Consider the following 26,724-nt stretch of genomic DNA (forward strand, 5'->3'; position numbering starts at 1 on the left):
TTTCGTTGCATACCTATAGCCTCTGGAATTGTGACAGTCTTTCCTCCTTCTTTTCAATTTTTTTTGTTTCTTTGTTTTATGGTGTGCCGAACAGCTTGTGAGATCTCAGTTCCCAGATCAGGGGTCGAACCTGGGCCCTTGGCAGTGAAAGTGCAGAGACTTAACCACCGGACCCCAGGGAATTACTCTTCTTTCCAATTTTTGACTTTTCATTCTTTATCTCACTGTGTTGACTAATATCTTCACTACAATAACCAAGAAGGATAACAGTGGTCATTCTTTCCTTGTTTTTGATATAATTAGTTATTAGCTTTCTCCACTAAGTATGTTGACTTTTTGACTGAATTTTAATTTTCCATCCAGTGATTGAATTTTGAGATTTGGAGAAAAGTCTATTGGAAAGACAAATATTGAATCAGTATTCTTTATTCCGAGTGGCAGACTGTTCAATGAGACTGTTGTTGAAGTTTCAAAGGACATGCAAACTGAGACATTTTTCAGCACAATTCATCAAAAAACTAGAAAGGCTCCTTAATTTTTTTGCACATGTCTATTTTATTTAGCACAAGTTCTGCCATCTAAAAATTAGATTTTCTTATTTACAAATACCTCTAGAAATCCCTAAAATGTCTACTTAGGTTTTTCTGTTTTAGGCAGACATCACATTGACATGACATTAATACACCTGTCTGGAGTCATGATAGTGAGTGATAAGTGATAGTAGCTCAGTTGTGTCCGACTCTTTGTGACCTGATGGACGGTAGCCTGTCAGGCTCCTCTGTCCGTGGGATTCTCCAGGCAAGAATACTGGAGTGGGTTGACATTTCCCTCTTCAGGAGGCATGACAGGAGAAAGCTTATTGCCTCTCCTGGGACCACTGGAAATTGGCACGAATATCATTCTGTGGCCACACAGGAGTGTTTGAAGCTACTCCTGAGGTAGAATTTCAACAACAAAGCTCAGCAGAGCACAAAGTGAGAAGTCATCATGAAAACATTAAGTGGTGAGGTTAACAAATAATAGCTTGTGAAAAATACTGTGTTCTCAGGAGAGAAAAGGAGTCCTTACAGATGGGACCAAGTATTATAATTTTCTCAGGGAACTGTATGTTTTAAAGAAATATATTTAATGGAAGAAGGACAACGGTTCATGTGACAAAAAATGTCTATTGTGTTGCCTATTTTGGTAAAACAAAACAAATATTTAAGAAAGGAACAAGGTCACTTCAGTTAGTATTTCTGTTCACAGATGGGGAACATCAACTTAAGGATGACTGGGGTTTTTTCATGGTTTGTTTCCATACCACGTGCGTATCCTTGCAAGCGATCAAAACCAGAATCTTCCAGTCACAGCTATTCATTGGAGTTCCCCGACGTGGGTTGTTGAATTGAGATGATAGCCCTGGTCAGCTGCATCCAGGTCAGTTGGGCACGTAGATATCTGGTCCAAAGCTGAACTTTCCTGGTTGTGGAAATGTTCGTTGGAATCTAGACCTGTGAAGGGTGTTAATGTATGACACTCAGTATATATGAGTGTGACCAGCAGAGTCCTTGCTCAGAGGCTGCAGTGGTTGACAGGGGTTAGAGCTTTGCTCATTAGACGTTCTTTGGTTGTTCTGGGTGTGGCCTATATGGATTCTGACTTGTGATAGCATAGTTCTGCACTCTTTTTCGGCATGTGGCTGAGTAGATAATGTATATGCTTCTCATTAGGAAAATGCCAGCAATGGCTGCAAAGTAACTTCCATAAACTAAAAACTAGAGAAAAACAAATAGAGTGAATTAGACACACATGAAATATGACTGTCCTTAATAATACACAGCGATGCTATTGATTTACTTGCATTACGGGGTTACTGAGACCTAGGATCTTAATACAGATCTTTTAGATTTGCATAAAACTTCCTTCTCCCCTTTTAGAAGAACCAAGTGTGAAAGGATAAGCAATGCAGTAACTAAGAGTGTGGGCTCTAGAGTCAAGGTTGCTTGGGTTAAATTCTAGCAGATACCACTAATGGTAAAAACCAAAAACACTAAATCCCACTGATGTATGTGTCCATGTTTGGGGAACAGTGCATATGTAGTGTCTCCAGGAATGGATTATAAACATGAGGTTACTTTTCACAGGCCTTATCCCTTTTATTTCGGAACCATATGTAAAATGTGATACTGGTCTAATTTCAAGTCTCTCAGTGCTGAAGGGAGAAGGGAATTAGACTCGGTAAGCATGCACTCCTCCCCAGTAAACCTTGGTCCTAGACCATGGGAGGAAGAGGAGACACAAGGAGGACATGACGGTGAGCGTCACTTGATGGGGCTTTAGGAGCCAAAGCAAGTGCTGACCTATAGTGATTACTGCTCAAAATCTGCTTGATTCTACAGTTGGTAATTAAAGGTACGGCTTATTTTAAAATTTGCCTAGCCGAGGAATTCAAGACATTAAATACTGGCAGTGGTAAGGCTGAACAAAAGCCCTTTCATTCTATATTCCCCCAACTACATGAATAGGTCAGTGGAAGTATTGCAACCTACCTGAATGCTGATTGGAAGCCCCAGTCCTCCCTGATCTACTACGATTACAGTTATAATGGTCTGAATCACCAGGGCAATGAAGGTATTGATTCCAAACACCAGGGCATAGCGTTCCACGCTCAGATTAACAGCAATCTGAAACCTGTCATTGAACACATAATAACTTTTAAAACGTGAACATACATGGGATTCTTATCTTTAAAAGACAGAGACTGAAGAGAAAGTGTCTTACTAACAGCACTTTTTGTCTAAATCTCCTCCAGTATAGACAAACAGGCAGAGCAAAAAAAAAAAAAAAATACTTACAGGCTGAATTAAAATGTAGTTAAAGGAAATATGACAAAATTGTTCCTATCCAATTTAATACTTCCAGAAATGAAACCTAAATGTTTTAGTTCTCATAACTTGAGAATATGGGGGCTATCTGATCGTAGATACTGTTTCACAGTGCATTTTTATGCAAATCAACAACATCCAACCTAAGGAATTTTTTGGACAGTTATTCTTTTTATTGTTGACTGTATTGACAGCTTTGGGAGAAGGCAATGGCACCCCACTCCAGTACTCTTGCCTGGAAAATCCCATGGACAGAAGAGCCTGGTAGGCTGCAGTCCATGGGGTCGAGAAGAGTCAGACACGACTGAGTGACTTCACTTTCACTTTCCACTTTCATGCATTGGAGAAGGAAATGGCAACCCACTCCAGTGTTCTTGCCTGGAGAATCCCAGGGACAGCGGAGCCTGGTGGGCTTCCGTCTGTGGGGTCGCACAGAGTCGGACACGACTGAAGGGACTTAGCAGCAGCAGTAGCAGCAGCAGTATTGACAGCTTTAAAGTTTGGTAGGTGAATTGTTCTTTGGAAGATACAAACCATGACTGGTGGTATAACTGAGTGAATCTATAACTAACTTTTTTTTAATAATTATATAGATTTTGAAGTCTTATTACAAAACACTTTTGAAAGGCTGGCAAATATGTGATATTTGCAGTTCTTCCTTGGAATGCAGGTAAAAGGCTTTGGGTTCTGAATATTCTTAAAATGAAAAGAAATAATGTCATTCTACCTTAACAAAATACATTAAAAAAACTCAAGACACATGAGTTTGATACATTAACCTGATTCCCTTCAGTGAAAGGAAAAAAAAAAGAATATGCCATAAGTTTCATCTCTTTCCTGGGTTTCATGATCTTTTCTCAGGGTCTTTATATTTCTGTGTTTTGTCAATTACTTATCAAGCATTTTTCACAGATTAAAACCTAAAACTTTATAAAGCTTTTGGCACTACTTCTTTCATGTGTTTGAAATTCAAATGTTTCTTATCTCTTTCAGTGAAACCAAATCATATTTGCTATACTCAACTTTCTCTGCACTTATATATGGAACCAAATTCTTTTAATCATTAAAAAATCTCTGGGATTTATAGTTTTCTGTGATTTTTGCATTTACTTTTTTTCAGTATCCAACTTCTTATGACAGGCTGAGAATATTTTGTTTCATACAAAAGTATATGCCTGGAATTGCTCTAGCAACCAAGTGAAATTAGAGATGAAATCTCAACTTAATCACAAATCAAATTGCATCATACTGTGCAAACTGGAAAATTGCTTAAAATAAAAATTACAACTGACACTGTAACATGCCTTTGGTTTATGAACTTATAAAACATTTTTCCTTGCTGACTAATATTAGCAATATTTAGTGGATAAACAATTGAATGAAAAGATGGCTTAACTGTGACTAATTTAACATGAAGTAGTCAACATTTAATATTGCATTGATTAAAATCCTTCCAAAGTTCTCAATGGAATTACAGGAATACAGAAAAGAGAATATGGTTTCGTTTTAGGAGTGGGAAGAAATGCTTAGTAATACTTACACTGCTATGGTGATAAGGAGCATATAGACAGTCTTGAATATCAAATAGCCAGCGTAGCACGCCCATATGTTGGTCGTGTAATGCATGAGAAATAGAGAGCCTGCATTGGCAACTGAGAAGATAGCCAGAGCCAACTCTCCCAGAAGATCCCAGTTGACTTTCACGTAACCCACTGCAAAGGCAGCCAGGGCTCCTAAAGGAGAAACATTAAGGAAGATCCAACATACCGACTTTGCCCAATGAAATATTAACATACTGTCTTAAGAATTCAGCTTTCAGGCAATTCTGAAAGATGAATATATTACTTTCACGATCTGCGAAAATAATGTGACCCGGCTAAATGGGGATTTATCCACTTCTCAAGCATGTTTTCCCTTGGCTACTGTCTTTAATTTCTATTCTTTCAAACATTTAGTTGTCACACTTTAAATTAGCATCAACTATATGCCAAACACTATTCTATGCAGAGGGACCAGAAAAGTTCCTAACCATCAGAGTGGGGAAAAAAGATACATAAACTCAGTTGCTTAATATAACAAGCTCAGGGCAGGGATAGATAAAGATGAAACAATTGTTCTGGCAGTATACCTAGCCTGTTCATATTTGCCTTTCTTTGTTGTTTTTCTCAGCAATACGTAACAGATATGTTGCACTGGGTAGTAAATTTTAGTCATTAGTATGAATCTTCATCTATCTTCTAATCTTCATCCCAATGTCTTCAAGATTTGGCTTAATCTACTTCAGGTTTGAGGTGAACAAGTTACAGAATTTAAGAGATTGAATAAGTGACAGAAATTAGGGTTAGTAATTATAGTTCCTTTAACGAAGTGAGAGGTATTTATGTTTTGAATTACTGAGATTTGATTAACTTTTCCACATGTGATGTAGGCAAGAATCATTACTACAAAAGAAATAAAATTACTTTTCTTCTCAGAATTTGAAATGTGGAATAAATAATTTCAGTGAACCAATTCCAAGGCTGTCCTGGTTTCCAGGAGTTTAAACATAAGTCTTCTTAAAAGGGGAACAATAGTGAAATGGACGCCACATGAGGTTTCTGAAATTTTTTTGTAAAGGAGGGTGTGGAAATCTCCTACTTCCTAGAAAATATCTTCAAAGTCTTAGCTGAATTTAAGTTTCTGTCAACCAGGATATAAATATTTATTGAAGAGTGAACTTCAAAGGCAGGCTTCTCTCTGATATTAGAATCTTGACTCTTAAATACCTTCCACTTCTGATTTAAATCTCATAAGAAAGCTAATTTTGGGAATGTGTGGTGTAGAACCTGGAATTGCTTAAAGACAGGCACTATCTAAATCAAATCCTTTATTAGCAAAAACCCTTCCAGTGAAAATTTGGAAGTCTTACTATTTCAGTTCATTTTCTAAGATAATAGAATACCTTGTTTATATATTAATACAAAATGCCCATTTTCTTTTTGATATTAAAACCAATCCTGAAAGAAAAGAGGGCATTATTAACACTTTTCTTGATGAGGAAACAGAATTTTAGGAATCTGGTTAGAATGTAATCACTTGGTGTTGAATCCTGAACTCTTGAGTTACCTGTAACTGTAACACATTAAACAGAAATGTCGTGTCTCTTTTTCCTCCATTGCCTTCTATTCCTGAAAACAGTTAATATGCCTTCTGAACAGACTTAATTTACCACTGTGGAGAATTTAGCAACTGGAGAAATGAATTTAGTTTGGGGGGGTGGGGGTGGGGACTAGGCAACAAAGGAAGATAGATCAATGTTTACTTACCTCCAAAGGTTGCAATAGCTTCTACTGCTCCGTTATATATTGAACTCTGGGACGGTGCTTTGTAATCCCACAGGACTTGAACATAGTTCAAAATCTGGTTGTAACCTGCCGTGGAAAGAGCCCACCATAGGGACCAGTAAAAAAGATGTTTTGAGGAGTAACACTGCTTCAAATCTTGTAACCACTGCACAAAAACTCTCAGAGCTACATTTCCTGGCTTTGGGTTGGTCACCTGGCCATCATCTGGGTTCCCTGAATGAGTGAACACTTCTTTTCCCACTGGTTTGTGATCCTTCTGAGGTTCCTCTGAGACAGCGTCCATTCCTGGTGGCTCTGGAACAGCTGCTTGGCTGGGTTTTGCATGAAAAAACATGCTCTTCTCAGGCATGGGTAGGAACAGTGAGAAGAGGAAGGCCACGGAGACAGAGACCAAGGATATGACGTTGAGGTAAAAGTAGGACAGGCCGGCCAGGGATACCAAGAGCTGGGCCAGCACGGAGGCCGCCGTGTAGGCCACCAGCGTGACACTTCTGCAGTAGCCGCTCACTTTCTGGTAGTGCTCCGGGCTGACCACGCTGTAAATGTAGGCATAGTAGGCCACCTCGGTGGCGGTGACCATCCCATAGAAGAATTCCAGCACCTGCATGGTCCTGACTCCTTGGCCAAACAAGAGCAGCAGCCAGCAAATGATGAAGCTAATCCCTTGGAGGATGATGACCGGCTTGTAGCGGACATAATCAGTGAGGATAAAGACTGGGAGCAGTAGCGCCAGGTAGGAGTAGGTCCACACGGGGAAGATCTCATTTGTGAGCTGCAGAGGTGGAAAATGGATTCTGTGACCATGAAGCAGTGGGAAGAGAGGAGGGTTACCTTTCTCAGACTTGTGGATTACTAAGATGTTGATCCATGTGGCTTGCCCAATATAAAACTCTGCATCTAATCAGATAGGGTGCTGTGCTCTGCTTAGTCGCTCAGTCATGTCCGACTCTTTGTGACCCCACAGACTGTAGCCCACCAGGTTCCTCTGTCCGTGGGGAGTTTCCAGGCAAGAATACTGGAGAGGGGTCCCATGCCCTCCTTCAGGGGATCTTCCCAACCCAGGGATCGAACCCAGGTCTCCTGCATTGCAGGCAGATTCTTTACCATCTGAGCCACCAGAGAAGCCCTAATTAGATAGGGTATCTTCACATTATGAGAAAGCAGAATAAAAAACTGATTTTCAAGGAGACCCTAGGAAAGGAGAGCTCCCTCACCCCTTCAAAAACCCACTTTACACATCTACATGCCTCTCAGTATAAGAATATATCAGCTTAACGTGCAATCTGAACTTTGTTGTTTAGTTGCCAAGTCATGTCCGACTCTTTCAAGACCCCATGGACTGTAGTCCACCAGGCTCTTCTTATCCACAGGATTTCTGAGGCAAGACTACTGGAGTGGGTTGCCATTTCCTTCTCCAGGGGATCCTCCTGACCCAGGGATCAAACCTGCAGCTCCTGTGCTGATAGGTTGTTTCTTTTCCACTGAGCCAACAGGGAAGCCCAATGTGAACTATGCTAAATGTATAATGGTGTGTACACTAGAATCCACGCATACCTCCTTTTATTGTGTTTTGCAGACATTGTGCTTTTTACTTTTTGTTCTTTTTATTTTTTTACCAATTAAAGGTTTATGGCAACCTGCATCGAGCAAGACTATTGGTGCCATTTTTCCAACAGCATTTGCTCATTTCATGTCTTTTTGTCATATTTTGGTAATTCTTGCAATATTTAAAGCTTTCCATTGTTATTATGTTTGTTATGGAATCTATGATCAGCGATCCTTGATGTTACTATTGTAATTGTTTTGGTGTCGGGAGCCGCCTTAGGCATAATGGAGGCACGGCCCCAACCCCCTCTTCTCATTCCGAAGGCCGGGTCCTGGGATGAAGGAGTTAGGTCTTGTGATTCTGTCTGGTCCTTTCCTTCCTTCTGTTGAGTTGGCTGGAAAGAATGTTATAATCCATAAAGTTAACTATTGACATTTGTTCAAGGATCTTTACAAAGAATGTTCCAGGATGAGCACCTAGGCCGCAGCTTGAGGCCATGGGAAACATTGTTATCTGAAACCTGCTTGTGAGGGAAATGTTTATGGCAAAAGAAGTTTGCTGAGTTTAGGGTTTAGGAATAATTAAGGATAGTTAGAAGCCAAAAGTTTAAGGTATGTTGTAGTGTTGGCATATTTTACTATAGCTTATAGAAACTAGGAATTTTAGAGATACTAATAGCTAAAAGCCTTTTTAGGAGATAATGAGCTTAAGTTACTAGGGATAGCAGGATTTAGAAAGATAAGAAATAAACTGAGGAATGTGGTATGCAGCCCAGAGACAAACATGAGTTACAATGTAATCACAAGGACACTTAAGAGGGAACTCTGAAGGACAACAATGATTTGTGGAGACAGTAAATCTGGGTGAGGGGAAACTGAAGATGTCAAACCTCTGACCTAATGCTTTTGCAAAAGTATAAAAGAAAACCTGATGCTTAAAATAAACCTGCAGTTCCGCACTTTGAGTCAGAGGCTGCATCCTTCTCCGCTGACACCGCTCATCCCTTCAGGGCGATTCCCTGGCTGCTGGAGCTGGACTTTGGCATTTTGGCATTTTTTTAGCAATAAAATATTTTTCAATTAAGGTATACATATATTTTTTGGCATAATGCTATTGCATATTTAATAGTCTTTGAGTGAAAGTCATGCTCAGCTGAGACCATTACTTGCTCAGTCATGTCCGACTCTTTGCAACCCCATGGTATGTAGCTCACCAGGTTCTTCTGTCCATGGAATTCTCCAGCAAGAATACTAGAGTGGGTAACCATTTCCCTTCTCCAGGGGATCTTCCTCTCCCAGGGATTGAACCCAGGTCTCCTGAAGTACAGGCAGGTTCTCTCCTGTCTGAGCCATTAGGGATTAGTACGGTATAAACATAACTGTTTTATGCACTTGGAAATAAAAATTCATGTGACTCACTTTATTGCATTGTTTGCTTTATTGTGTCTGTAACCAAGCAATGTCTCTGCGGTACGCCTGTAAACTAGTTAAAAATTGTTCAACAGACCTGTGGGCTTTTCAGGCTATTGAAAAAAAATACTATCCTTGTCTTGCCTGAAGATTAACAACACTTGATTAAGCAGCTACAGTGTTAGAAGAATTCAGCAACCTTTATCTTTGTGTTGATTCATCATTATGGCAAAAAATCTTAGCCCTTGCAAGTCTGAATGAACACACACAGGAAGACAGCAAAGAGTAAATCACCTTGCAGAATTACGATGTGGGAACAGGCAATGTCCTTCCTGGACAAACTGGATGGGCTTCCAACCCCGTTTCTCTTCAGTTCTGTTGATTTATCTCTGTTTACTCAATTCTTGGTCTCAGCTTAATACGAGTTGTCTTGTGGATTTAGTCAGAGATGCAGGGGACCTCACTGTTCATTCATAGGAAGCACTGAAGAAGTTGTTGATCTTTGGGGCATGGTGGGTACAGGTGTAGGTCAGCCATACTAGCCTCCCTTCTGTGCCCCACTGTTTCCTCCAGCAACCCCAATGGGTCCCCGTGTCAGTGACAAAGGTGTAAGTTCAGTGATTTGAAAGGCTAGTGTGACTGGGCTGCACCTTTGTGGTCTAGCTAGTCCACAGTAGCTCCATGGTGGCTCATACAGTAAAGAATCTGCCTGCAATGCAGGAGACCTGGGCTTGATCCCTGGGTCAGGAAGATTCCCTGGAGAAGGGCATGGCAACCCACTCCCGTACTCTTGCCAGAGAATTCCATGGACAGAGGAGCCTGGCAGGCTACAGTCCATGGGGTTGCAAAGAGTCGGACAGGACTGAGTGACTAACACTTTTTCACTGGTCCATAATGGTTGCAGAAGTAGAGGCTTGGGGTTCGCTGGCTGATTCTGGACCTCTCTCTGTGGTTTGCTTTGTCTTAACAGAGTCATGTTCCCGTCTCAGAAACTCTGAAACAGAGCTGCCCCTAAGTGATCTTATAGTGTAGCAGAATAAACTTGCCCTTCTGCCCTTATCACCTCATCACCAAATAAAACATCATCAATGACCCTTTCAGGTGAAGCCTCACAATCTGCAGTGTTATCTTAGCTAGGACTGGAGACTACAGAACCAGCCCAGGGTAATTCTCCAACTGGGTCAGGGCACTTCTTTGTTACACTTATCATAAAAAAAAAAAAAAAAAAGCGGTGGACCTTTTGAATTAAAGACTTGGAACTTCCGGGGAAGATAAAGCTGGGAGATAAACTGTTAATGTCTCATCTGGTGATAAACAAGTTTTTCAAAATTAAGTGTCCAAAGTAAAACCACTAGACCATTCAGGTATGACCTAAATCAAATCCCTTATGATTATACAGTGCAAGTGAGAAATAGATTTAAGGGACTAGATCTGATAGACAGAGTGCCTGATGAACTATGGATGGAGGTTTGTGACATTGTACAGGAGACAGGGAGCAAGACCATCCCCATGGAAAAGAAATGCAAAAAAGCAAAATGGCAGTCTAAGGAGGCCTTACAAATAGCTGCGAAAAGAAGACAAGCGAAAAGCAAAGGAGAAAAGGAAAGATATTCCCATCTGAATGCAGAGTTCCAAAGAATAGCAAGGAGAGATAAGAAAGCCTTCCTCAGCAATCAATGCAGAGAAATAGAGGAAAACTTAATATTAGTTCTTTAGGAAATATGTTTTGTTGTTGTTCTCAAATATATTAGCACTGTTAAATTCCATTTGAGGTGTTAATTTGCACCTTTCTTAATTAGAAGAGGTGGCAACAATACACAGAACTATGCAAAAAAGATCTTCACGATCCAGATAATTATGATGGGGGGATCACTCACCTAGAGCCAGACATCCTGGAATGTGAAGTCAAGTGGGCCTTAGGAAGCATCATGACGAACAAAGTTAGTGGAGGTGATGGAATTCCAGTTGAGCTATTTCAAATCCTGAAAGATGATGCTGTGAAAGTGCTGCACTCGATATGCCAGCAAATCTGGAAAACTCAGCAGTGGCCACAGGACTGGAAAAGGTCAGTTTTCATTCCAATCCCAAAGAAAGGCAATGCCAAAGAATGCTCAAACTACCGCACAATTGCACTCATCTCACACAATAGTAAAGTAATGCTCAAAATTCTCCAAGCCAGGCTTCAGTAATATGTAAACCGTGAACTTCCAGATGTTCAAGCTGGTTTTAGAAAAGGCAGAGGAACCAGAGATCAAATTGCCAACATCCGTTGGATCATCGAAAAAGCAAGAGAGTTACAGAAAAACATCTATTTCTGCTTTATTGACTATGCCAAAGCCTTTGACTGTGTGGATCACAATCAACTGTGGAAAATTCTGAAAGAGATGGGAATACCAGAACACCTGACCTGTCTCTTGAGAAACCCGTATGCAGGTCAGGAAGCAACAGTTAGAACTGGACATGGAACAACAGACTGGTTCCAAATAGGAAAAGGAGTGCATCAAGGCTGTATATTGTCACCCTGCTTATTTAACTTATATGCAGAATACATCATGAGAAATGCTGAGCTGGAAGAAGCACAAGCTGGAATCAAGATTGCTGGGAGAAATATCAATAACCTCAGATATGCAGACGACACCACCCTTATGGCAGAAAGTGAGGAGGAACTGAAGAGCCTCCTGATGAAAGTGAAAGAGGAGAGTGAAAAAGTTGGCTTAAGGCTCAATATTAAGAAAACTAAGATCATGGCATCTGGTCCCATCACTTCGTGGGAAATAAATGGGGAAACAGTGGAAACAGTGGCTGATTTTATTTTTTGGGACTCCAAAATCACTGCTGATGGTGATTGCAGCCATGAAATTAAAAGACGCTTACTCCTTGGAAGGAAATTTATGACCAACCTAGACAGCATATTAAAAAGCAGAGACATTACTTTGCCAACAAAGGTCCGTCTAGCCAAGACTATGGTTTTTCCAGTAGTCATGTATGGATGTGAGAGTTGGACTGTGAAGAAAGCTGAGCACCGAAGAATTGATGCTTTTCAACTGTGGTGTTGGAGAAGACTCTTGAGAGTCCCTTGGACTGCAAGGAGATCCAATCAGTCCATCCTAAAGGAGATCAGTCCTGGGTGTTCATTGGAAGGACTGATGTTGAAGCTGAAACTCCAATACTTTGGCCACCTGACGTGAAGAGTTGATTCATTGGAAAAGACCTTGATGCTGAGAAGGATTGGGGGCAGGAGGAGAAGGGGACGACAGAGGATGAGATGGCTGAATGGCATCACCGACTCGATGGACATCAGTTTGGGTAAACGAGCATTGGTGATGGACAGGGAGGCCTGGCGTGCTGTGATTCCTGAGGTTGCAAAGAGTCGGACACGACTGAGCAACTGAACTGAACTGAACTGACTGAAGGAAAGGCTTCATTGGTGGCCCAGAGGGTGAAGAATCTGCCTGCAATGCAGGAGACCTGGGTTCGATCCCTGGGTAGGGAAGATCCCCTGGAGAAGGGAATGGCAACCTACTCCAGTATTCTTGCCTGGAGAATTCCATGGACAGAGGAGCCTGGTAGGCTACAGTCCATGGGGTGGCAAAGAGTTGGACACAACTGAGTAGCTAACACTCTCAATACTTTCAAAGAAATGCTACATTTAAAAAAATATATTCTGCTTATATCCCAGCAAACTAAAAGTTTATTAGGACTAGATCCTGTGCCTGGCAGTGAATGCATTTTAGGATAAGTGTAACAGAATCAATGAGACTTGACATGTTCCCATGCATTAAGCCTAATCTTAGAACTCTGTAAAAGTGAAAATATTTATTATACATGCAATGTGTTTAGGCTTCCCATCTTTTCAAGTGTGAAGAGTGAAGAGCAGTTTGAACCGTTCTATAAAATAACAAACACCATGAAAATGGGATTCATTGAGGTCAGTATGTTAATCTTATTTCCAGTTGAATGACACCCTGACTCTATGTCCTTGTTTAAGTCTTGTAAGATTAAACAACATCAAGCTTCATATGGATATTAACTCACCTCTGCACTGGTCAGGTTTTTATCTGGTCCAGATAAATACAGCATAAGGAAGGGTTCTGAGGGTCTCATCATGGAGAAAAATCCAAACAAGCAGAGGATCACAGTGGGATAAATCCAAGACTGGCTCTCTGAAGTCTGGAAACAACTCATGGCTGATCAAATGAAAACAAAACCAAATGAACTGAGGTTTATTCTTTTTGGCATTCTGGATATCATGAAGAGCTGATTTCTAAATGTTTAATGAGAGGACAAAGTTTCCTCCATCTCAAGCTGACCTGAAAAGGTGAGTGATTAACAACTGCTTTCAAATACTTTTTACAGAAGCCAGTCAACCCTACTTTATCAACAAACTTCTTACTCATTATTGCTGGGAGTAGAGTTCCACTTCATTAGTGCTCTCCATCATAATCCTGGTAATAAACAGCTACTAATAAAGGGTAAGGGTATGGCAACCCACTCCAGTATTCTTGCCTGGAGAATCCCACGGACAGAGGAGCCTGGCGGGCTGCAGTCCATGGGGTCCCAGAGTCAGACATGACTGAAGCGAATGAATACGCACACAACAAAGGGTAAACAATGGGCCAATGGACATGTGAAAGTACATAAAAACGTCAGCTAGTGAATTACCAGTGTACAGGCATACTCCGGAGATACTGTGAGTCTTTTAGACTGCCACAGCAAAGCAAATATTACAATAAAGTGAGTCACACACTTTTTGGTTTCCCATTGCATATAAAATTGTGTTTATATTGCACTGTAGTCTATTATCTCTGCAAGAGCATTACATCCAACAAAGCACTGTGCATAACTTCATTAAAAAATACTTTATTGCCAAAAAATGCTAACCATCATTAGAGCCCTTTGTGAGTCGTAATAATTTTTCTGCCACACTAACATCCAATATCACTAGTCACAGGTCACCATGACAAACATTATAAAAATGAATAAGTCTGAAATACTGTGAGAATCACCAAAAGGTGACACAGAGACAGGAAGCGAGCAAGTGATGTTGGGGAAAATGGTGTGGATAGACTTGCTCGAGGCAGGCTTGCCACAACCCTTCCATTTGTAAAAATGCAGAATCTTCAAAGCGCAATTAAGTGCAATAAAAGGAAGTCTGTGCAAGACGTTCTAGGAAGTCAAACCCAAAACAGAGATCGACTTGATCAAGGCTTCTATAATCTGCCAACTACATTTTGCACAGAAATCTCTGACTCAGAAATCTTAATATGCTGAAGGTATTTATTTACACATTTTCTCTCCATCAGACTCTTTCCTTGCTTAGTATTGTGCTTGACACAAAACAGATATCCACATTATTTTTAAGTGTCTATGATCTGGGAATTAATAATTCTTCGGTTAAAAAAGTTAAGCTGGTAAAGCTCTGACGTGCCATCTTCTTCATATTTCCCTTCTATATGCTGGTGTAACTCTGTGTTGCAAAAAGAATGCAGCATGTCTCAGACTGTTATTCCACTTTTCTTTATGACAGGCCCCATCTCATCTCTAAGTTTGCAGTTTCACATCACTCAGTGGGGCAGGTAGCTTACTGATCATTCATACTAAGTTCATACTTCTTTTACCAGCTCACCAATAACATTGCTTGAAATTCAAATTTCAGACAAAAACTCCACTGAAGGATCTCATCCGCCAATGCACAGAAAAACAAGAACAACAAAGCCTTTATTTTATAGTGGCCACATTTGAGAACATGTTGCTTTTTCATGTGGATTACAATATGTGACAGGAAAATTCACTCTCATGCCTTCATAATTTTTCATCAAGTTTTCCTCTGTAAAGTGGACATGTGTTTTGGTGGTCTTGGACATGGTTAAGTTCTCCAATATAATTCATAGGAAAGAAACTAACCTGCTGTGAGCCTGAAGCGTTTCTTCTGCACTGACCCTGTCTGTCTGCTGTCCACTGGGGCACTCTGAGACTCTTGGCTGCTAAGGTCTGGCTGTTCTACCCACACAGTCCCTACTCTCCATCCCTCCTTCCTCCCACTCCCTGCCCCCTTCTCCAGGTCACTTTGTCAAGCACTTGCCTCACTGCATAGCCATACCCTACTCTGGCCAGTTACTATGACTGTGAACTTAATTAGCATCAGAATCACCGGGGGTTTGGTGAAAATATGGTTTCACGGATTCCAAGTGTGATTCATTCAGTAAGTCTAGTGAGGCCCATGAAACTACATTTATAGGCGCTGAGTGGCCAGAGCCCTAAGGACCCGTGGTCCCTTATCCATGCGCTGGGCTGAGTGACTCCATGCCACAGGGTTGGGAGAGAAGTGGGTAGAAATCAGCTAGGGAGCTTTCCCAAACCTACACAAAGACCTATTACCCTGAAATTCTTTGCTGGTCCTCTAAGCCCTGGAGCGTACAAGATAGGTGGAAGACATTCCGATGATTCAGATAAGACTCTCAAACCCTGTCCTACCCCCTAACCCCTTGATATGCACACAAAACTCTGCTTGTGACCTATTCTGTCCCATCCAATCTAAATTGCTTGCCCAGTAGTGGCCCCAGAGTGCCTGTGTTCAGCCCTGAACAAAACACCATGGCTCATGTGAGAATAGGACCATAAAGAAGGCTGAGCACTGAAGAGTTGATGCTTTCGAACTGTGGTATTGGAGAAGATTCTTGAGAGTCCCTTGGACTGCAAGGAGATCAAACCAGTCAATCCTAAAGGAAATCAACCCTGAATGTTCACTGGAAGGACTGATGCTGAAGCTGAAGCTCCAATACTTTGGCCACCTGATGCAAAGAGCTGACTCATTGGAAAAGACCCTGATGCTGGGAAAGATGCTATTAATATATATTTAAATATATATATACACACATTTTAGTATACATTATATATTTGAACACATATATTATTTAAATAACAACTTAAACATTATATATTTATTTTATCAACTTGTATATTTATATATTTATAATATAAAATTGTAATTTATATACTATACATTATATATATATAAAATATATACATGGCCCCCAATTTCTCAGACACAGAAACTGAACCTCCCCAAAGCTCATGGCCACTCAGCTATAAAAGGCTAAAGCTGAGTTCAGGGTTGGATTTGTTGGTTCCAAGGTTATATCTTCCTTTTCTCTGATGGGTAATGCCTCCTACTTCCATGGCACCATTTCCACGACCTCCTCATTTCCTAGCCAGCTACCCTGGAAAGTGCTGTTTATATGAGCTCTAGGATTCCAACCAAACAACCTGGTTATCACTCAAATCCTCTCTCTCCTACTGGAGAAACCTGAGGCTCCTGGTCTCACAATGACTGGAAGTTTTGGTCACTATATTTTTATCTTACTGAGATGCTACTATTTACTGTCATCATGGCTATGACTATGATAATCAAGTTACTTATGCAATTTCTTTGCACAATTTTTACATTTGGAAAATTATTTTAAACTGAAGTGCAGTCACTTTAAAATATTGTGTTTGTTTCAGGTGTACAGCAAAGTGATTCAGTTATATATGTATATTTTTTTCTTTTTCAGTTTATTTTGTATTATAGATTATTAGAAGATATTGAATATAGCTCCCTGTGGTATACAGTAAATCCCTGTTGCTTATCTATATTATGTATAGTAGTTTTTATCTGTTAATCCCATACTCCTAGTTTGGCCCTCCCTATTTCCCTTTCTCCTTTGCTGACCAGAAGCTTGTTTTCTATGTCTGAGTTTGTTTCTGTTTTGTATACACATTCATTTGTATAATTTTTTAGATTCCACATATAAGTGGTATCATGTAGCGTGTTTTAGTCTGACTTATTTCACTAAGCATAATACTCTCCATTCACATTGCTGCAGATGGTAGTATTTCTATGAGTAATATTCCATTGCATATATACACACTGCATCTTCTTAATTCAATTGTCTGTTGATGGGTACTTGGCCTGCTTCCGTGTCTTGGCTATTATAGAGTACCCCTCTAAACACTGGGCTGCATGTGTCATTTTGAATTAGTATTTTTATTTTTTATGGATTATACACCCAGGAATGAAATTGCTTGATCATATGGTAATTCTATTTTTAGTTTTTAAAGGAATCTCCATATTGTTTTCCTCAGTGGCTGCCAATTATTTGAATTTTTCTCTGAAAATTTTGTGAAGTAGATAAAGGAGGTGGTATTGTCCTTGTTTTATATGTAATGAAACCAAGGGCTAGAGACAAGATTTGCACTGGTTTTCATGTTTAACCAGCATCAAAACCTGGACTTGGACTCAGTTTTTCTAATTGCAAGGTCACTAATCTTTCCTCTTACACTGTGTTGAGACTGCCTGGCTATATCCTCAGAATTCCAATTCAAATTTATTTTAGAACTGTGTCTTTCAGATGGTCAGTGTCAAAAAATTCTAGTGGGTTGTCAATAGGATTTAAAAAAAAATGTTTCATAAAAAACATTAAGTATCAAAGTGCACTGCAGAGTATGCCTGTTTCTTCTAAAACTTTAGTTTGGATTATCAGTTCATCAATAAAGTTGATCCTTGAACCACAGGGGGTTAAGGGTGCCATCTTTTCTCACAGTTGAAAATCAGAGTAAAAGGTATAGTTGGCCTTCTGTGGTCCACGGTTCTACTCTATTCACGATTCTGGATCCATGGGTACAACCAAACAGACTGTGTTCTACTGTAGTATTTACTACTGAAAAAAGTCTATGACCAAGCACACATATGCAGCGCAAAACCATGTTGTTCAGGGTCAACTTTATGACCATGACTTTATATTACCTTACTGCAGATATAGCCACTGGGTTAGAAGTTGCAGAGGAAAGAAGAGAACTAAATATCTAATCACATCCCTCATAATAAACTCACCTGTCTACATCATCATAGAACACCTGTTCTGTCTGGGAGGACCACAGCTTTCATGGCAATGCACCATCCTGAAAAGGCTGTTCTCTTGCTACTTTATCCACTTATCATTCCATTTGGACTCCACACAAAATTCTCCTCCTCCTAAAGAGTATTTTAAGCTTCCCTTTGCTTCAGCGAATCTAACCTGAGGATATGACTCACGTTGATTTTCTGAGTTGGCAGTTTTGAAAGAAGATGCTTATCTTTCCCCTTGCTGTGTTTTCCAAATATGACAATCCTTTCAAAAGTTGTTCCTGTGGCAGCAATTCTCACATATCACTTCCATGCTCCATCACCATGTTTAAAAAGGTATAAAAACACTGCAACAGGCAATAGGATTAAAGAGGGGAAAAAAAGAAAAAAAAAGATGGTCTCCAAACAAAATTCAGCCTATCAGGCTACCATGACTTGTAACCTACAATGAAGACGCTGCAAGTAACAAGAGAGGCTGAATGAATCAACTGAGGATTTGGAGCCTGGGACACCTTGGAGTGCTCTTAGGAAGGCGAGCTCCTGCTGACAGGTGAGCTGAGCACTGAGCTTTAGCCTCTGATCACTGCTGAGCCACGGTGGCCCCTGGCAGGTCGCAGTCTCCTGGCTCAGCCTGCCCCACAGACCAGATCTAGTTGTGCCATCTGTACACACAGGCAGCATGTCACATGAGCCCGGGGAGTACATTGCCACGTGCACCACTGGGGTGACCAGCCAGCCCTTGTGGCCTTGAACAAGCCCCCAAACCACCAACACCTTTTCGACTGGAAGTGACTCACCTAAACTACTCTGGGACCTACATGTTCTTTTCTCTTTTTGCTGGCAGGTGGATAATGATTATCTTTCATTAAAATCCACAGCCATCTCACCAGGGTCCCTTCATATTCTACTCTTAAGTCTCCAGCATCTCTCAGTCTCTCATTTGGATCTAGGTCTAGAAGGTCCCATGTTTTTACTGCTGCTTCCCTTTCTCAGGGTATGTGCGGGCAGTAACCTTCTTAACATAATCTCTTTGCTAGCGTGTCTTATCTGACTTCACTTTGAGGTGCTCATAAGTTTTTCTTCATTTCCTGAAGAAAAAAAAAATGAAGATTTACTTGTCTTTCAACTATGAACAGTTGGGCTGGTTGTTTCCACCTGCCTTGGAAAAATTTCTTTCTATGCAACCTCTTACATGTTTTTAGTGTCTTGGTATAGAGTTCAGTTTTTCCTCTTCTCGTTTATTCCAAGAATTGCTGTGTTATTGACTTTTTCCATTTCTGTTGTTATTTAACCATATCCTTAAATCTTTCTAACTGCTTTCAAGCAAACATTCTTTTTCATATGAATGTGCATAGCTCTAGTGATAATCCTAGGTGTTTCCTGGATTTTATAATATCATCTCTGAAACTCTCAGTTTTCCTATATGGACTGCAAAAGAAGTTCATTTGTCATTATAATTCTACAATGCGGGGAAAATGAAACTTTTTAAAACGGAAAGCAAATCAAAAAATTGACTCATTTTCAAGGAGTTGCAAGGTTAACCCATAACTCACATTTCTTGGTTCCTGAAGTCCAGACTCTCCACTTTGCTGTATGTCCTTCAGTTAGTCTTCACTTGTAGACTCACTGTGTGGAACAAACCTTTTCCACATTTGTTCACATAAAAAATTTTCATGTATTATTCCTATATGCCACAAGGAAACATATTGGGCCTATATCAACTTCATCTAAATTTCAGGCATGGGCAGTGTCCTATTTCCTAATCCACAGGCTGTGTATATGCATAAAAACTCTTATGACCATAGGTATTTCTAAATATATATTTTCATTTGTATAGGAAGGCAGCTATTAAAAAGCAAGAACTGTAGAGAGTGGCACACACCAATGGGCTTTCTGGTCCTTTGAGGTCTGGGTAGATTTCCTAGCTAAAAATCTTAATTGATTAGATTCTTCCGCCCACTCCCAGAAGATGGAATTCTGCTCAGAGCCAAAGTTTTCAGAGCTGTGGGGCTCCCTAAGGCAGGGGTCAAGGTGACCTGATCAAAGACCTTCTCCAAATCATTGGTTTTTCAGAAGTTCCCCAGAACATTTACCTGGAGAACAAGGGATAGATCAGCAGCAAGCAATCATTTTATCAAATCCTCTTCCATGCTTGTTTAGAAGATGCTGCCAGAACTAACTGAGATGTTAGTAATTTAGAGGGAAACTATCTAGAAGCCCCCGTTTCTACCCCATTCCCATCCACCCCTCCTTACTAATTGTTCCATTTATCTTGGAGAGAGTGCTTGACAAGACAACCAGCATCTGAGAAGGGGACTGGCCTAATTTTCACATTATTCTCCAGGATCTCACACCTATCTCAAACAGTACAGCAAGAGACTGGTAATTCAAAAGGATCATGCATCTCACAGCCTCTAAATTCCAAAGGGGTTGGGCAGCTGGGAAGTAGATGACATTTGTAAATGGCTCCATTCTCCAAGGCCCAAAGCCTTTGTGAAAATAGAGTTAGGGCCAATATTTGCTACATTTTCCAAAAAACTCAAGCTCCCCTTTTAGATTTTTCAACCCTGCCACACCAAGCCCCTCATCAGACAGAGGCAAATAAAAAATTTAATCACTGAAAACTGAAACATCTGCATTTTGCTGATAGAGTATAACAACTAAGTATGCCTTTTAATCTATTTACTACTAAAACAGAAGAGAATGTAATTTTGAGTAAAACATCCAAATCCAAGTCTGCTTAAGCAAGGCAAGCTGATGCTGGAGGAAGGCCTGGGGAAATGACTCCAGGGAATTGCTTAACTACTATTGCTCTGTTGCAAAATCAAGGTTGGAGAGTGGTTTCACCAGTTTCTAGTAAGAGACTGCATTTTAGCTGTGACTTCATCTTATTTAAAATGCATTAATACTTATCGCTACTTCATTCCATACAGAAAAACTAATTTCACATAATCAACTCTAGTACCAGAGAGTACTGTTTAGAAGAAAACAGATCTTTGTGACCTCAGGGCTGGTAAATATTTCATTGCAATGACAACAAGGACTAAACTTAAAACAAAAAAAAAAGATAAATGGAATTTCATTAAAAAACCATATTTGCTCTTTAAGAGGTACCACTTAGAAACCAGAAAGGAAAATCACAGAAAATGCTTCATAACCACTAGAAGGTCTAAGTACAAACATTAGCATACCCAATGTTCACAAAGATTTAGTGCAACTGGGTTGAAACAGTTGCTTGGGAGAAAGTGAAATGGTACTAACTCTTTGGAAAACCTTTTGGCAATCTATATAAGAAAGTTCATGTGATTCATAATAGTAAAAAAAATGGGAAGCAATTGAAATGTCCATTAAAAGGTGAATGAATAAACAATACTGTATATTTAAGCAACTAATACTGATTTTAATCAGCAATAGAAAGGAATGAATTATTTGCAAAAATTTGGGTGAATATGGAAAACATTATGCTGTTCTAAAGAACCAAGACTCAAGGCCATAGAGTTTCATTAATACATATAAAACCCTAAGACAAGCACAACTAATCTGTAGTGATAGAAATTAGGTCAGTAGTTGCATGGGGTAGGATATGGGGGTGGGGACTGACTGCAGTGGAACACAAGGGAACTTTCTGGAGTGATGAAAAAGCTCTACATCTTGATCGTAGTGGTGATTATAAACTTAGATTTGTCAGAATCTATTTGCATTTTATGTACATTTTATTATATGCCTCAATAAAGATAATTTTTTAAAAAGCAGTGAATCATTAATACATGGACTAAAACAAATAAATCTCAAATATTATGCTGCCTAAAAAGAATCCAGACACACAAAAACATCCTTATATGATACACCACTGATTAAAATCAGAAGGAGGGGCAGGAGGTGGGAACGGTCTGTAAAGGCGCATGAGAGAACTTTCTAGGGATAATGAAATATCCTAAATTCTGGTATGCTAGTGTACATACATGTATGCAATTATAGACACTCAAGCTAAAAATCTATGCTTTGTATATTGCATGTACATTATTCTTCAATCAACAGAAACATATCCCTTACCTTCCACCACCCCCCACCCACCATCAAAGCATTTTACTGTGTATGACTCTCCAAAGCCTTGGCACTTTACTATTACTGCAACTACTAAGGTTTTCCCAAATTCTACATTGGAGCAGGACCTCAATTTAATCTGAAAATAGAACAGCATCTTTGAAATTGGGTCTGTCCTAGAATATCAGAATGGAAACAGGGCTCATAAATCAAATCCAGGACAGGCCAACAAACTTTGCAAGTCTGACCACATATAGCATCCTAAAAAATAATATAGATAGAGTCAGAGTTACCTGTTCCTTCTGTGCCTTGAACTTATTTCTTCCTAGAACCTAGGCCAGTTTCCTGCCTTCAGATCCAGCTTCGGGTCCTTCCTGCCACCAGCCGCTGTGAGTCCTTATTACAATGTGCCTTCCTTTCATTGGAGTCTCAAGTCCTCTTCCTTCAGAACTGAGTTGTCAGGAGCAATGGCTTTATATACACCAAACCACACCTCCTGCTAATCGTTTCGTACCTTGGAACACCCTCTTCCGAAGCCACCCTCTTTGGAATGCCGTTGAATAAGATCGAGATTCAGATTTTTCTAAAACACAGATGACTGAAACTGAAAGTTACTTGCACAGCTGTATCTGACCGTTTGTAACCCCATGAACTGTAGCCTGCCAGCTCCTCTGTCCATGAAATTCCTCAGGCAAGAATCCTGGCGTGGGTTGCTATTCCCTTCTGCAACAGATGATTAGGGAGGTAAACATATCAAAACACTTTCCTCTGAGTAATATTACTAAAGTAATCTAGTTTCTCCAGAATTTTGTCGAAGTGACTCAGAATTGCAGGAAACTGTGAAGTAGCCCTATTACCCATCACCCACTCATAATCTTTCAGGTATCTCCCTCCTCCCAAACCAATCAAAACCCAAACCGTGGACTCCTCACTGAAATGAAGCATCCACACAACTTCAAAAGGTAATTATGTCCAGATATTCAATATGCTTCCCGGGTGGCTCAGATGGTAAAGAATCCTCTTGTCAATGCAGGAGACTCAGGTCCCATCCCTGGATTGGGAAGATCCCCCGGAGAAGGAAACGGCAACCCACTCCAGTATTCTTGCCTTGGAAATCCCACAGACAAAGGAGCCTGGTGGACTACAGTCCATGGGGTCCCAAAGAATTGGACATGAGTTAGCAACTGAACAACAACAATAATACTCAATATTCAGGCTCGGATAGTTCTGCTTTTGGTCAAAACCATAGCAAAAGTAGATACAAGTGACCTTTAAAATACATGCTTCAAGTCTTTGGCATCACTTTTTTTTTATTTGCACAAAACATTTGTTGATAAATTGATCGTCCCCTCACAGATTGTTTATTCTCTGTGTGTCTATGGTTAGATAAATCTGGTGTCTGATGTAGCTGAAGGGATATGCCTATCTAACCATCAAACTGGTGGACAACTTTGATAGAAGTCAACCATCACATCCGGTCACTGAAATGCAGTGTGGTAACTAGTCAAAAATACAGAGTGGGTGGAAGTGGAAGGGAAAAGTTGTGTTTCAAGGAAAACCTAGGCACTGTTTGACCTATTTTACAACTCTGTAGTAACTCGGGCTTCCTTGATGGCTCAGGGGTTTAAGAATCTGCCTGCCAATGCAGGAGATGTGGGTTCTTTCCCTGGGTTGGGAAGATCCCCTGGAGAAGGAAAAGGCAACCCACTCTAGTATTTTTCCCTGAGAAATCTCATGGACAGAGGAGCCTGGTGGGCTATAGTCCATGGGGTCACAAAGAGTCAGACACGACTGAGCGACTGAGCACTGAATTGTAATAACTCACAGGCAGTGTGAAAGAACTCTTGTCTGTAGACATGAAAATGAGTTCTATCCAAGGAAGACAGCCTTTTGCCCCTCTCTTCCATGGAAAACCAGTTTTACCTCCATTTCAACATTCCCGACCTATAAATGTACCAATTTCATGGATTCTTCTTTGATCTGGTTCTAACAGCTTTAACGGTTTCCTTACTAATGAGTTAATAAAACCTTTGTTGCATGCATTTTATATATGTATGAGTCATGACTATCTCTTTTTGAAAATTATCTTTTAATACTTGTTAAGTATTTGCAGTGCCTCTGGCCTATGCACATGACCTCTAATCTACTCTTCTGAATTTAAATGATATGAGACTAGTTGTTAAAACTACCAAATCAGCTTTAATATTTTGACATCTCACTACAGACTACCCAGCCTTAAGCTTGTTTAATTTTCTTCCCCTCCTAGGTTTGGGTTTGCTGTGACCAGTGAGGTCCCATGGAAAGAGACTTTGGAGTCTGAAGCCCATGTTCCTCCTGGCCCCACCCTTGTTTGTAGCATGTGTTTAACCTTTCCAAGCCACCTCTTAAAATGTAGATAATCACATCCACCGCATAGGGTTGCCTCAGGAACTACTCCATATGGTTCTTGGCCCCTATGAGGGATTCAATACACCTCCCTTCCCATCGCCCTCATACAGGCAGGCATTGCAAATCCAACCAGAATGAACACAGCTGGGCCTGCATAGTTCAGAGACAGTAATTTCAGAAATGTTTCTCACAGCCTCTAAATTCCAAAGTAGTTAATTTCACCTAAACTGCTAAGGTTGTGTGTGTGTCTCTGGGTGTGTGTGTGCGTCTCTGTGTGTGTGTGTGCGTGCGTGCTTGGTTGCTCTGTTGTGTCCGACTCTCTGTGACCCCATGGACTATAGCCCACCATGCTCCTCTGTCCATGGAATTTTCCAGGCAAGAATACTGAAGTGGGTTGCCATTTCCTACTCCAGCAGGTTGCCATTTCCTACTTCGGGATGGAACCCATGTCCTTATGTCTCCCACTACCTTCCCTGGTGGCTCAGACAGTAAAGAATCCACCTGCAATGTAGGAGACCTGGGTTCAATACCTGGGTTGGGACGACAACCTGAAGGAGGACATGGCAACCCACTCCAGTATTCTTGTCTGGAGAATCCCCATGGACAGAGGAGCCAGGTGGGCTGCAGCTCATGTGGTCACAAAGAGTCGGACATGACTGAGAGACTAAGCACAGCGCCATCTTCCCATCTTCACCTTTAAATATTTACACTTGAATTGCATTTACCATCACCCAAACTTGAGACACCACTGTTGGTCCATAACCAATAATGACTGAAAGAAACTAGTATTTTCGTCCACTTCAGCTACCACTAAGATAGTCTAAAGAAAAACATACCAGCATACTTCCCAGCTATCATGGGTTCGTTTCCAGACCACCCCAATAAAGCAAATATTGCAATAGGGAGAGTCATTGGAGCTTTTTGCTTTCCCAGGACATGTAAAAGTTTATGTTTACACTATATTGTAGTCTATTAAGCATGCAATAGCACTATGTCTAAAAAAAACCCATGTTCATATCTTGATTTAAAAATACTTCAGTGTGAAAAAATGTTAACCACCATGTGAGCCTTCAGCAAATGGTGGGAGTAATAGCAAAACCCACAGACCATCATAACAAATACAATAATAATAAAAAAAAGTTGGAAATACTGCAAAAATTTCCAAAAGGTGACAGACATAGAAGGGAGCAAATGCTACTGGAACTATTGTGCGGAGAGACTTGCTTGAAGAGGTGAGGTTGCCACAAACCTTCAGTTTGTATAAAAAACTCAACAAAGAGAAGTATGTCTGTATCTGGAAGTTATGTTTACGGCTCTTTAAAATATGTATATTAATGAAACACACCTTCTACCTCAGGAGACTCTGATGTCTGCAGACAGAAAACTCTTCTGTGCATTTTTATAAAATATTATTTCCATTACCCTTGAAAAATTTTAAGCACTCCACAAGCTCAAATGTTTTGCATATTTACCGCGGCAACAAGGTCTTGATGAGTAATTGTTCTACACGTTATTTGATGAATTGGGTATCCTTTCCAGAAGTATCATTGTAAGGTACGCGTTGCGTTATTTGTTAACTTCAAAAAGAGTCGTCTCAACAGGGTCCCAGATCTCCCATCTTCAACGTTTCCGTTCTTTCCCTCACTAGGACCTCTTCGACATTCTTGGATGAGGATTCAGAATTGTGCTTTAAGATTTCTTTACAGTTAAAAATCTGTGACCATGGAGGTAACCATGGGGAATGCTGGCCCTGTATCAGAATTCTGGTTTTATGTAATCTGGTTTTTCCAGATGGTTGAGAGTAACAATTCTAGCCAAACCTACTTGAGCGCGTCTCAGCACTGTGTTTGGCAGGACTGTGGACACCAGTGGAGCCGCAGCAGGAAGGAGCTGGCAGTCCGCCAAGGGCTGGGCGGGTGGCCTGCAACCCGGGCCAGTCTGAACCCACCCGCGGCAGCGTAGGTGCCCGCCCCCTTATGCTCCCAACGGTGGGGGAGGGGAGACAAGGCGGCCGAAGGATGAAGGTGTCGGTTTCATCAATTAATTTACCTCCCAGAGACATCCTTACCTACAGGAGGGGATTTCTGCTCACCAACTCGCTCACAGCCTGGGTTATCAAGCTCGGGGGGCCAGCATCCTCGCCAGTCGGGTCAAGTAAATCAAGCTCGAAAGGTAGCGCGGGCCGTGGGCGAGGCAGGGCCGTGGGCGGGACCGTGCCGGGGCCGTGGCGGGGCGGGGCCAT

The 26,724-nt window shown here is 40.7% G+C and overlaps 1 protein-coding gene across 4 annotated transcripts; it reads right to left on the reverse strand.

Annotated features, from left to right (window-relative positions):
* Positions 1-535: 535 nt before the first annotated feature.
* Positions 536-26,724, reverse strand: SLC19A3 (solute carrier family 19 member 3). 4 transcript variants are annotated; one of them, XM_081584795.1, is made up of 6 exons: positions 25,955-26,724; positions 13,202-13,353; positions 6,173-6,983; positions 4,408-4,600; positions 2,532-2,673; positions 536-1,757 (listed from the first exon to the last, which is right to left on the reverse strand). In XM_081584795.1, exons 2-6 carry the CDS (start codon positions 13,349-13,351, stop codon positions 1,596-1,598), a joined length of 1,458 nt encoding a protein of 485 aa, XP_081440921.1. In that variant the 5' UTR covers positions 13,352-13,353; positions 25,955-26,724; the 3' UTR covers positions 536-1,595. The 4 variants fall into 4 exon arrangements, with proteins under 4 accessions (XP_081440921.1, XP_081440920.1, XP_081440922.1 ...); XM_081584794.1 differs by having other exon boundaries at positions 26,551-26,708; XM_081584796.1 differs by lacking the exon at positions 25,955-26,724 and adding an exon at positions 22,388-22,545 and having other exon boundaries at positions 4,408-4,597.

The sequence above is a fragment of the Giraffa tippelskirchi genome, chromosome 3 (genome assembly GCF_054371585.1).
Source record: "Giraffa tippelskirchi isolate mGirTip1 chromosome 3, T2T-mGirTip1v1.2.pri, whole genome shotgun sequence".
Taxonomy (NCBI): Eukaryota; Metazoa; Chordata; class Mammalia; order Artiodactyla; family Giraffidae; genus Giraffa; species Giraffa tippelskirchi.

Excerpts from the sequence above, each read along its gene's own strand:
- SLC19A3 (XM_081584795.1), bottom strand. The coding sequence starts at position 13,351 with ATGAGTTGTTTCCAGACTTCAGAGAGCCAGTCTTGGATTTATCCCACT. Across the intron at positions 6,984-13,201 it reads AAAACCTGACCAGTGCAGAG|CTCACAAATGAGATCTTCCC; the intron begins GTGAGTTAATAT and ends CCACCTCTGCAG. Across the intron at positions 1,758-2,531 it reads GGCTTCCAATCAGCATTCAG|TTTTTAGTTTATGGAAGTTA; the intron begins GTAGGTTGCAAT and ends GTTTTTCTCTAG.